At 44.6% G+C, this 13,011-nt stretch overlaps 1 protein-coding gene across 4 annotated transcripts in view; it reads right to left on the bottom strand.

Annotated features, from left to right (window-relative positions):
- jbug (filamin-type immunoglobulin domains fbug) overlaps nt 1-13,011 on the bottom strand; it is a 28,656-nt gene that overhangs the window by 14,857 nt on the left and 788 nt on the right. For 3 of the 4 annotated variants that reach the window (XM_032436694.2, XM_032436692.2, XM_070210006.1), the window contains exons 2-10: nt 8,015-8,412; nt 4,663-5,313; nt 3,811-4,116; nt 3,005-3,741; nt 2,673-2,943; nt 2,157-2,483; nt 1,833-2,030; nt 1,324-1,772; nt 821-1,245 (exon numbers count right to left, since the gene is read on the bottom strand). In XM_032436694.2, the coding sequence (XP_032292585.1) occupies nt 821-1,245; nt 1,324-1,772; nt 1,833-2,030; nt 2,157-2,483; nt 2,673-2,943; nt 3,005-3,741; nt 3,811-4,116; nt 4,663-5,313; nt 8,015-8,251 (3,601 nt within the window). In that variant the 5' untranslated portion in view covers nt 8,252-8,412. The remainder of the gene's footprint in view (nt 1-820; nt 1,246-1,323; nt 1,773-1,832; nt 2,031-2,156; nt 2,484-2,672; nt 2,944-3,004; nt 3,742-3,810; nt 4,117-4,662; nt 5,314-8,014; nt 8,413-13,011) is intronic. The other variant, XM_032436693.2, reaches the window with a different exon arrangement.

The following is a 13,011-nucleotide window of genomic DNA, read 5'->3' as shown; positions in this document are numbered from 1 at the left end:
CTTTCAAGCAAGGCTTAAGCTTAATGCTGTCCTTATCCTAATTATAATTTAACTAATGGAAGAGGCATATTTGCTTCGATTCATAAATTAACGAAGAGTGTACAAAAAAATAATGGTATAAATATAACCCTTCCAAATTCTACGAAGCAGTCAAAGTTTCATTTTAAATGAATAAAGAAATCATTTATAGCTAGAAAACATTGATGTTGAACTTCTTTTCTGGGAATCATAAGATTATCATAATATATCTTCTAAGCTTTATGAATCAATTTAAATTTCATGGGAGTAGATATTACAGCATTGCAACATGAATTGAACTGAAGCTTTTACAGGTCGGATATACTTTAATATATCTCTATATATAAAACTGTTTGTCCTAACTGATTGACTAACTGACCAAGACAGGCTTTCTGGAAATTCCACCCGTATGTGCGGATAAATCGCAAAAACGTTTGTATGAAACATTTTTGTTTATCATCCGACCGGCCTCAAACTCAATTTCATTTCAATTCATATATTTAATTCAAAACTACATGTTAACAACATCTCCTAAGTATTATGATTTTCCCAAAATATTTAACTATTAGCAACCTTTTACTCAGCTATGTTGGGCATTCCAATTTAGAAAACACTTTAAATCAAACACGCCAATCAACTTAGCATGCCCAATTTAGGTAAGGGTACAAAACGAGTAGCACATCGAGATTCGCAGCGCAAGAATGCCGAACTTGACTTGAAAGTGCGCAACGCCCACGTTATGTGGAGCTTATGGCGTCATACTTGAGCTTCCTGCTTGATCAATAACTCTGCCCCGACTCACCTGGTACCGTTTCTCCATTGAAAGTGATCTGCACGGTGTGTGTTCCATGTTCGTGTGGCGTGAAGCTGGCTATAAAGCGCTGGCCGCCCAGCGAGCGGACCGACGATGTGACCCGGCCGCCATTAACCAAAATTTCCAGATTGCCGGAACCGGCCTTGGAGCCATCGATCTCAAATTCCACCGGACGTCCAATGGAGCCATTGGGTATGTCCTGTACGCGTATGGCCCGAGCACCTGTCGCATTGCTGTCTATGGGTCGAAAGCGTGACAGCGAGCTGTAGCCGTAGCCCGGCCCATTAGCCGAGCTATGGCCATTGCTCTCCGTGACCACATGCTCGCTGGACTCCTTGACGGTCTTGATATAGCCGCCGGACTTGTCCGTATACGTGTTGTTCGAGTGTGACTTGACGGTGATGGCACTGGGTCTGCATGGTGACAGAAAGAGAGAGAGAGAGAGAGAGGTAAAGGGACTGGCATGGAATATTAAAGAATATATCTAGTACTTGTAGCGATCCACGTCGTCGGGCGAGTCGCGTCGGTAGTCCGACTGAAGCTGTTGCTGCTGTTGCTGCTGCTGCTGCTTGTGCAATGCGAATTTGTTGTACTGTGTATTGCGCTGCGTCTCGTGGTCCAGATCGGGGCGTGCGTAGTTAAGCTCCGTGTTGAGCTGCGTCTCGGTCATGTTCGCCAGCGATTCGAGCGAATTGTGCGAGAGCATATGCTTGGTTTTGTTGATGACATCCCAGCTATCGCGACGCGCCGACGCCGGCTTCAGCGAAGAGACGCGCACATTCGAGGAGTGATCAATGCGCGGCTCCGGCGAGCCAATCCGACGTAGTCGCTCGGCTGTGCCATAGAGCGAGGGACTGGCGCGCACATTCGAATCGGTGACATAGTTCGAGGTGGATTTGTAGGTGGATGACTTCTCCACGCGCGTTGACTCGTATCCGTTCTAGAAATACACCAGAGTCAGTTCTGAGCCGGCATTACGTCCATCTAAGTGCATGCCTACCTTGTTCAGGGTGCTGGTCACGGGACTGCCTATGCGATGTGTGGCCGTGCTGATGTACGCATTGTTGGGCGAATAGCGCTGCACCGGCGAGGCGGAGGCGTGACGCGGACTGCTGGTTATGTTGCGTGTGGAGCTCTCGTACTGATTCGATGTCTTAATAGTCAGCGGACTGTGGGAGTGCAGCTCGCTGGAGCGCGTCTGTGGATGAGGTGGATGAGATGAAAAGATTAGCTTTAGTTTGTCAAACTGAAGATAAGACACACATAAAGAGCACTAGTTTATCTTTTGGAATCGAGCAAACGGATCAAACAAAAATTTAGTTACATTCAGTGTGGGACTAGGTATTGGACTGAGCGAGCTGGTCAGTTGTTGGTGTCGCTGGAAGCTGCTGCTGCTGTTGCTGTTGGTGGTTAGCTCGCGCTCCTCGCGCGGCGGCGCCAGCTTGGGCTTGCTGACGATGCGCCGCTGGCTATACAGCTCGTTCTCCTTGTCGTAGTAGTAGTCATTCCGAGTTGAGCTGCTATTGGAGGTCTTCGAGTCACGCCGACCACCGGCAGATTCCGTGTAAAGGTCCGTCGAGTTCAAATATTTCACTGTGGGGGAGCCGCTAGTCGTTGGCGGCAGGGGCGGTGTGGGGGAGCCGTGGTTCTCCTGTCGAATGTAATTTTGAGTGTGTGTCAGGGGTCACAAGGGAGTGTGTGTGTGTGTGTAGGTGTTAGCCAAAGATTCAATTTTGTGGTGTGCATTGTGGTTGTTGTGCAAAGCATTAACAAGAAGCCCGTGCCGCCGCGTGCTTAAGATGAACTGAAGCCATTCTGCCTGTTGTCTGCCTTTACTTACCTCGCTCTCGCGCTTGTAGTACCTGGAGCTGGAAGTGTGGTAGTCGGTTGTGTCTAGCTTGGGTGAATACTGCGGCGAGTAGCTGCTGGTGCGCTCGGCCGTGTTATGGCCGTGCAAATCCCGACGAGAAAGCGACGCATTGCGATAGTCATTGTGACGCGTATTTGTCGTGGAGATGAAGTGCATTGAGGGGCTCTCCGAGCGATGTTTGCTCTCATGCAGCGGACTGCTGCGTGTCTTGCCCGAGCGACCTTTAGTGCCCACGCGCATGCTGCAAAATTTTACGGAGGATTAGGCCAGAGCACATGTTTAGCATTGATTGGGTTACTCACATGAAGGGCGAGCCCTTGACATCGTAGCCATTGAAGTAGATATACACGCGATATTTGCCATTCTGACGCGGCATAAAGGTCACCCGATACTTGTTATCCACGATCTTCTCCACAGAGCAGACCAGCGAGTGCTTGTCATGGACAATGTCCACATGCAGCTCGCCGTTGACTCCCACGCCGCGTGCGTCCACCTCGAAGGTGTGAGCCCGCAGCGGCATGGCGCCATCCAGGCCATGTACAGAGACGCCAGAGGCATCGAACACGGCACAGGTGAATGGACCGCCTTGGATGTGACGGCCCTGATAGGTGATGGCTATCTCCCAGATGCCCGCCTCATCCGGCTTGAATATGGCACTGTGTCCCTCGTCGATCTTCTTCAGCGGACAGTTGTGCGAGATGCCCGTCGGCGAAACTGCTGTGACCAGAATATCTTCCGTTTTGGGCGCGCCTGTTGCATTAACTAGCACCTCGACCAGGCTGCCCAGGGCGCAGGGCGCCATGCCAGGTGGCGCCACCTGCAGGAGACGCGGCAACACGCGGAAGAAATGACCTCCCAGGCTATCCTCGCCAATCTCCACAACAATCTCGTGCATACCATAGCGCTCCGGCACGTAAACGCCCTCGCCATGCGCATTTAAACGCACCGGCTGCCCGGGATTACCGGACGGGGGCACCACGTGACAGCGCACTGAACTCAAGCTGATGTCCCGCGACAGCACGTCGATGCGGAAATGCGTCTGCGTGTGAAATGGGTATTAAGCGTTAATGCGGGTCATGTCAAGCACTCAGTTATGCGTGGTACATACCGGTTCGCCCACACGGCCGGATGTGCTCTCCAAATAAACGTTGACCAGGTCGGAGAGCGGTGGACGTGGCGGCACCCACTGCAGATGGGCTGCATATGCCATGATGCCCAGATGCTCAACTTCCGGATTCGCCATGTCCTTGGGCGTCAATATGGGCTGTACGCCCAGCTTGGCGCCAGCGTCGACAGCCTTGCGTATATTGTTCTCATAGTGAAAGGGATCGGTGCTCAGCTTATCTGGCGCTGGCGCCGAGCCGCCCAGTCCCTTGATGATTTCGCACAGCACGCGTCCATCGTTCCAATCGGTCTACAATGCAATGCAATTAATAGTTTAACCAATTACAATTAAATTCACAGTTAAAATTACGGTCGCGCAATTGTATATTCAGCCAGAGTGAGGGATAAAGTAACAGTGAGTAAGCAGAGCAATGGCTTTTTCAAATACCATTGTTTAAAAAAAAATATATAAATATATATATACGTCGATTAAAAAAACATTTAATGTGCAACCATGAGAATCGCATAGAGAGGCGATAACGAATGGTGAGTGGGTCAAAATAAGAGTAAGTAGATGCAGGAAGGGCAAGAGAGAGATGTGAAAAGAGGGAATGAATGGAGGTGATAAAAAGGAAGCGCGAGATAGAGAGAAAGAGAGAAAGGTATATCAAGAGATGGATGAGAGAGTAACTAAGAAATGGAGAGGGTTATCGGATTGAAGTAGAGAAAAAAGAAGCACAGAAGGGATTAAGAGAGAGAGAGAAAGAGAGCGTGTGTGAGAGGGAATGTGACACGCATCGGTTATGAACTTTGAATTTATTAAGGGTCAATATATTATTATATTATTATTACTCACCGTAAAATTCTTGACGGGCTCCTTAACCTGTGTGTTAACCCAACGCATGGTGGCATTGTAGCCGGGTCCACCTGGTTTCATGAAGTACGACAAATACGTCATGCCGGATAGCTCATCCAGCCAAGGCGAGGCCAAATACTCGGGCTCTAGCACCTTAGGCACACCAAACTCGCGCTGCGCCAGATTCATGGCATTGGTGCAATTGCGCACACTCTGACTAGGATCGAGACTGCGCCAGTGCGGAAACAGGCCCGGCTGGCAGTAGTCCAGCAACGCGGCCAAGTTGACGCCGCTATTCCAATCTGTTGTGAGATTGGTAATCTTGCAATCCGGCAGCGCGGCCTGCAGCCAGGCCAGCATGAGTTTGCGCGGCGGAAACTTGCTGCGTCCGATTTGGTAGCGCACAATCAGCGACCAGATGAGGCCCAATATCAGCTTCACGTTGCCGTTGACAATGTCCACGTTGCCAATGTTCACCAGCTTTATGTGATCCGCCTCAATCGACTTGAGAGCGGTTGTGGCATTCTCCAGATAATGATGCTGATTGGCCGGGCGGCGATTCCAGGATGGTTTCAGCGGACGCGTCTGCAGGTTCTCGACCAGCGCACACAGACAGGTGCCATCGCAGAAGTCCGTAGCCCAGTCATGCACCTGCGCCAAGTGGAAGAAATAGCAGATTGTTTTTTTTTTTTTTTTAGTTTTATTATTTATGTTTTTATTTTTAATCACTAATGGCGAATCTTTCAATGGGCGTTAATTAGCATTGTCTGTGCGAAACTATGCATGTTTTCTGCTAATGTACCTACATGCCTGCTGCCTGTCAGCCAGCTTTCATAATGGGCAATCAGCAAAGGTACAACAACAACAACAACAACAACAACAACAACAACAAAAACAATAAGTAGAAAAGCCCGCTAGTTGTGGCCCACATTGGGCGTGTACCGCCTTCTGACTTGGCCGGAATACACTCACACAGCAAGGCTGGAGCTGAAGCTGTTGCCAGTTGCCAGTTGGCTTTCTCCGGCATCGTCTTTGCAATTTTTACCATTTGACATAAAGCTTTTTATCTTGGAGCTGTCAGCAGCCGGCGAGACAATCGCGTGTCTGTTGCTGTTTGTTTTCTGTTCGTGCCCCATACAGAAAATATTCTGTGGATGGCCATAAAAATCTCGCACATAGTTGCCAACGCGCTGTTCCCTAACAAGCGCCAACAACAGCTCCACTTTGGCTGGCAGTTGGGGGTGTTGTCTTTTGCTGTTATCGTTGTTGCTGTTGCTGTTCTTCTTCTTGTTGTCATGTGCGCATAACCTTTGAATTTGCAAGTCTGTGCTGTGCGGGAGTGGATATTATCAAGAAGCGCTCATAAATTCCTATTGTCTGCTATGCGAAAAGTTTCATCTCATATATCCTAGAGGCAACCATATGCGCGGGGGGACTGACTCAGAGGACTCTTTGCTGACATCTGCTCCTTTCGCATTAGATACTGTTAATTGATAACATCATAAGCTATGTAAGACACCAGATGTTAATAGTTGTACATATAGTTTCCTACAATCTTTGTTGATTTGATCGTTAAGGCAATATTGATTGCTTTTCATGCATTAAAATATGCAAAATATATTCGACTTTCTATGTTTAAAATGCATAACAAAAGCAACTAGCGTTTCTTGGGTTCGACTAACACATATCAGTTAAGCGTTCTCTGGGTATAAATTACTATCCAATAGCTGTTTGACATTTTATTCCGAAGCAAGTGCAAGACCAGAATCTTTTTTAAGCAAATGCATTTTAGTTTAATTGCAAAACTGAAAAGCGTTTTACGTCAAACAATTTAAAGGGGCTGTTAACAACAATCTAACCAGCTGTAATGCTAGCAGACAAATGTGTGGGAATTTTTTTACTAGCTTTTTTGAATGAATTTAATGAATTCTAGTTTTACTTTGATTTTTTTCTATATGACAAGCAATATGCCACACGATTTGTTTGCTTAAAAAAATGAACGTTTAATTTATTGCAAAACTGAAAAACGTTTTACTCTTGTAATTAGTATGCACTGTTAATAACATTTTGGCTGCTGTTACGTAAAGATACTAATGCATGGGAGTACTTTACAGCTTGTTGTGAGAACAGTTTGTGAATATGCTATATCAAAAACTTAATGAATTTTAGACTTAATCAAATGCACCTGATAGAGTATTTGAGCTGTGGCATGCCGAGCATAGTTTTCCTTAGTTGTTTTTTTATGGCACAACAGAGAATATGGCACACAGAGTTGATTGCAATTTCATTAGCCATAAGCTAGAATATAAAATGCACACTTGACAGTCTCAATTTGGCATTTTGACCTAAATATAGCAGCCAGGTTTGTCGGCATGTTGTTATTCATTTTTTTTAAGGCCTATTGTCATTGGCTGGGTGCTCAATTAGCGCTGTTTACAACCTGACTCGTATGCGAACTCTGCCCATTTTGGAGGGCTGCGGCCTTGCTCCAGCTGCCTGGTTGCCTGGCTGCCTCGTCGCATCATCTCTCGATTTTTTTTAGACTGTCCCAAAATGTATGCATAAAACTTGAAAGATCTGTCACTGGCTTTTGTTTTGTAACACGTAATGGCTTTGCAGCGATGCTGTGTTTTTTTATTTATATATGTATTTATTTAAATTTGTTGTATTTTTTGAGCTACGGCCTTGGCATTCAAGCGCCCAAATATGGCCAGTTCATGTGTGAGAAAAATATCTATAAAAAATCAAAAACAACTAAAATCCCACAAAGGCGACTCGACCCGAAGCTGACTTTCAAATTGACTAATGAAATGCATGCCACTTGAGCGCAAAGCAGCGATTGCATGTTCGTAATTGTAATTAAATTGACCGACGCAATTTGAAAATGTCGCCTTCGAGTGTTTCGGCTTTGTGTGAGTAAAGTTTGCCATTGAAGTCGTCGCACTTGCTCCAGGCGTGGGCGTTGCGTATACGCCGCGTGTGCGTGTGCGTGTGAGTGTGGGCGACAATGAGTCGAGATCTGAGCTGATATTTATGACTGTACCGGGGTGGCGTATGGTGCATGTCCATTTAAGGCATTTTAAGGCCCCGCGGAAGAGCAGCATACCAGACCTGCAGGCCCACAAGCTGTCCAAGCGTGCAAGCTGTAGCTGGGCATGCCAATGAGCCCAGGCCCTGCTCGAGGCGCTGATCTAATGCATTTATATGCTACATACGGGTAATCGATAGTTCTATTGACTGGCCGACCCATTGACTGAGTAACCGAGCGTCGTATTGTTAGACAGTTGCGCTTCACTGAACGCTCGCCTCTTATGTAAGCGTCTACGGACTAGCCCATATGCATAGCACTCACCTGCATGCCCGTCTCGCGCAAATGCTCGTTGACCCAATTGCGAAAGGTGTTCGCTTGGATTTCCACCCACAGGTCTTCGTTGCCGCGTATATTCATGCCCTTGGCGGCGGTGCCTTCGGGACTGCGCGCCACCAGGCCGGCATGTGTGATCTTTTGGGTCTCGGTGGTGCCATCTGTATTGTGCTTGAGCAGACCCGCGTGCGTCACCTTGGCGCCCTTGATATCTTTGACGTCCATTGTGGCGTTGTGGCGCTCACTTTTCGTCACCTCACTTCACCTCAGCTCACTTCACTTCACTTCGGTACACTTTCGTTGCGTTTCGCTTGCCTCAGTTTCTTCTATGCAACTTCAGCTGGCAATTGTTTCATTGTATTTGCTATTTTGATTTATTTTAATGACTATCCACGTGAAACGAAAAATAAACAAAAATTCTATTAACTTGTTAATTGGAAAACGCGATTCGTTGCGATTTCAACGTCCGATTTCCCGATTTCGAATCCGACTCCGGTTCGATTCGATTTCGATTGCCGAGCGCACGCGATCATTGCCCAATGCGAACTGAGTGGCTGGCACTTTGGGCCACTTGCTTTCTGGCCAAAACAAACAGCATGCGAGGCGGTTAGTGCAAAAACAATGACGTCATGACAGAGCTTAAAGCTCGGCTCGTCAACGGCAACAACAACAACCAGCACAACAACAAGAGCTACAAAAATGTGGGTATGCGAATCCGAATCCGAATCTGGCTATAGAAAAACTGGTTTGCAACGTTCGTTCCAAGCCAAAGCGAAGCGAGCCAAAAGGAAAAATTGAAAAAAGTATCTGACAATAAAACACGAAAAAAACAACAACAGCAGAAAAAATTCACTTAGTTTGGAATTTCGCCGCAAAAACAAAAACTTTGCGATCTCAGTGCGGTGGGCAGCGTCTAAAAAATAAAAAAAATAATAAAAAAAAATATAATAAAACAAATAATAGTGCTCTACTATGGGAGTGCTAGCTAGGAGATACCCTGTACCATGTATTTAGGGCTCCTACTCTGTATATGGTATAGAAATAAACCATATACCATAGTTGGTATCGTTAGCTTTTATAATCTTCGAGTTATCCTTAACACCAACTGTTCTTCTCAATATCTGGAGGTGTTGTTGATAAATTAAGATAAACTCGATGGGCATGTTAATTTGTTATTTTTAAAGGGACTGATCTTCTAGCTTTCGAGTGCCCGTGCCCGAGCTCATCGTCCTGATCCGGAATACCCCTTAGAGTATGCGCACACATATGCCACCTTCGGCCTGTTACATAGATTCGCACAAAACTACTATACCCTTTTAAGCCATTTTCCGTGGTTACAGGGTATTAAAAGTGTGTGGTTGTTGTTGGCGCAGCGTAGGAAACTGTAAGTCTTTCACAACAGCCACAGCGTGGAGCGAGTTAGAAGGCCGTCAAGGTTTCTGCTTACAGCCCATATAGCATAGACAGCATTTGCTGCGGCCTGGTCTCGCTGGTGTCTGGGTGGGTGTCGCTCTGACGCACTGCGCCAGCAAATGTGGCGGCTCAGATAAACACGCACACACACACACACACTCAGAATTGCAATTGTAATTGTCTGGGCAATTGATCAATGTGGACAATTTCACTTCGCTTTTACCGCAGGCATTTTGGCCAAATTGAAAGCTACTTGAAATGCGCTAATTGGGCTCTGCTTGATAGTTATATTAGCAAATGCTGCCAAAAAACACAAATTGCGGTTTGTCGTTGCGGTCCAAAGGCCCCCGCGCGCCCACTCAAAGCTGGCCGACATTTGCATTTGGGCAGAAGACAGCGAGGCGTCAAAGGTGCAAAGGCCTTAATTATCGGAAATCCGGTTTTAAAAGATTCATATACATATTTGTATTAGCCACTTAACATACATCATCTTGGGGGCTCACATTTCAAATACCAAAATTGTTTTATTTTCGCATATTGAGAAACAATTTTTGTTGAACGTGTTTACTGTATTTGATGATGACATCACGCATCTTCCATGGAAACGCGACAAGTCGACAAGCTCACTGTGCTGACTTTTTGTACAAAAACTGATTGAAAAAAACAAGTAAGAACGCCCTCGACGGCTGTGCTCGACGAGCTGATGCCCTGTGTTCGCATGGTATCTGAATCTCTCTCTCTCGCTCTCTCGCTCTCTCAGACGTACATCACAATGTAAAGATGAATAAGAGCTGACAGCGAAATGAATTACCTACATTGATCCCAAAGAGTGTTAATTGACCGAGAGGGTCATATATTCATTCATAATATATTAACAGAATGATAATCAACATTCCTATTATTTAACAGTCTCTGTTAACCGTTCTGCTTTCACAGCAACTGTAATGCGAACGGTAAGTGTATATTTTTATCTATATTTTTCTAGAAAGTCTAGATGACGTGAACCTTAATGATACCCTGCACTTTAAACATTTTTATGGATACAGGGTATAATTACACTATGAATTGCGCCTCGCAAATTGCATAAATTTAGATAGACAGCAAATAGTTGGAAGTGAATTCCACATGTGTAAACGGTCAACAGGCTGAAAAAAAGCGTTAAGGTCGTCAGCGAAATGAGTTATGGATTTATGTACTCGTACATGTGGAATGTAGTATACTATATATATATACTTTATGTGACTAAACTGAACAATTCAACTGAACTCAGCTGAAATGAAGTCAATTGTGATCTGTTGCTGTTGCTGTTGCTGCTGCTGATGTCATGTGGATGCAATTGGCATTGGCAATGAACCTGGTCGTAATTAGTTGTAGTTAATGAGCACGCGTTCTAAATCGAGTCATTTTAGTGGGACAGCGCCAGCTAATTTCGCAAGGTCATGGGAATGGGCACAGCCTGAAGTTTAACGTCCACTTCAACAACAACTTTAAGCTTTAACTTCACTACCAACTAGAGCCACAATTGAGGCAATGCGCTATTTGAACAGTTGGTCAAGAGAGCAAACAGTCAACGAAAGTGTTTGGCTAGTTGCCTCATTTGTTTGCCGTTTTTTACTAGCCTTGTTGCTGTTGTCGTAGTCGTCGTCAGTTGTTGTTGTTGTTTTCTGTTAACATCTTTAACGTGACTCAAGCAGCTTGTTTGAGCCAAACAATACAAAGTGTACACGCCCAGTTTTAGTTTTAGGGCCATGCCAGTTACATTACGTAAGCGGCTGAAAATATGTTAGGCTTAGCCACTAAATCTGGCCAAAGTGGAGCTGGCCAGGTTTTTTGCAACGATATCATGCATTGCATGTGTAGGTGTTTTCCTTTATTTTTTTCCCCATTTGACTGTGTGGCATTTTTACACATTTTTCGATTTGGTTCGATTTTGCTGTCCGAAATTCGCCTTGCCAGAACACCCACACACGCACACCTAACTCACACACAACCCCAGAGCAGCGTCAGCAGAGCACCCACATGAGCATGGAGCTGCTTCTGGCCGTTGTGCTGTGGTGGTTCAACGCCTCGTTCTAGACGTGGGCGAGGTTTCAAGTTTGATTTGTGCCAAAGCAAGCGACAAATGCGCATTGAATTGTGAATGATTTTATGGTGTGATACAAAACAATGTAAGATACGACACTTTTATTATGCTTCAACTTGTAGCGAAACTGACGGCATAGCCAAGTCGTCAAGTCAACGATAAAAAGGGGAGTTTCTAGTGTTGCAAGGAAATAATTGCTATTGTGTGGGTTAGAAGTTATGGCTTCGAGTAATTATGTCTATAAGTTAGAAGGTGCTCGATGCTTTTGAAAAACACTCAGCATAGCAGAGCAATTAGTTTAGTATCTGAGTGCTATTTAATGTACAAAAGTACAAATAACAGTTTATGTGGTCACTAATTTAATTTAATTTGTTTTTGAATACAGTGATGATAAGCTAAAGTTTCATCAACATATTTTGTATATTAATGTCCTCTGTAATCGATCACTTGTTACATTAATCTGTTATGTTAATCTCATTGCAGTTCTGATTACTTGTACTCCCGATGTTAAGTGACTTGTTAACTTAAAATCAAATTCAAATGATGTAAGATGTATTACTGGACTCTGTTTAAAAGGGTTTAATTTCAGTAAAGCTAACAGGCTGAATAAGAACATAATAAATTAAAAAGTTGACTATTTTTTTAATCGGCTCATTCTTGAATTTGATATGTAAAAACATTAGCTATTTTTACATATTTTACAGGAAATGCCAATGGATTGTTAATTGTAATTTGTTTCATAATACAACGAATTTCCATTATTATTGGCTTCGCATGATATTCATGTTAATTTTATTTGCCTTGTATGCCTTTCGGCTGTCTCATTGGCAAATGCTATGTCAGCCATACTATAGCCATTATTTATCTATAACTTGGCTTTTGGACACGCCTTGAACTAACTGGCAGCTCATTAACGTCTCGTTTCCTATGAATTGTTGGCAAACGAGCGTTTATTTTTGGCAGCATTTATTGCTGTTCATAAATAGAAGAGAACACCCACCAGCGCACAAATGCACACACACACACACAAACGCGTACCCAGCACACTTGAGGCGCGCTTGAAGTTTGTGTCTTCAGTCTTTTGATTTATGCCGTTAGACGTCACCAAAGCGCAGTCGTGTGTTCTATTGTATTTTTACCTCTATTGTTTTTTTTTTTTAATTTTTGCTCATTATTTTACACACTCGACTTTGAGGCACTTAAAAAAATTGAGAAAAAAGCCAGTGTGCCAGGCAGTCCATAACAGCCCAATTACCATTAACTAACTGCAACTGAATGCGGGCTAACACGAGCCGAGCAAAAACTATAAACTAAAAACTAAAACTGAAGCTAAAACAAAATAGTAAAAAAATAAACTAAAAACGAATCGAAAAACCAGATTCAGATAGAGATTCCGACACAAGAAATAACTTTCGGTTTTAGCGCTGATCGTCGTATGCGGCATTACGTAATGGGCCAAGAAAATGCAAATACAGCAACAGAAATATTT

This window comes from Drosophila virilis, chromosome 5, assembly GCF_030788295.1.
Source record: "Drosophila virilis strain 15010-1051.87 chromosome 5, Dvir_AGI_RSII-ME, whole genome shotgun sequence".
In the NCBI taxonomy this organism is placed as follows: Eukaryota; Metazoa; Arthropoda; class Insecta; order Diptera; family Drosophilidae; genus Drosophila; species Drosophila virilis.
This window is presented reverse-complemented; position numbering and strand designations above follow the sequence as displayed.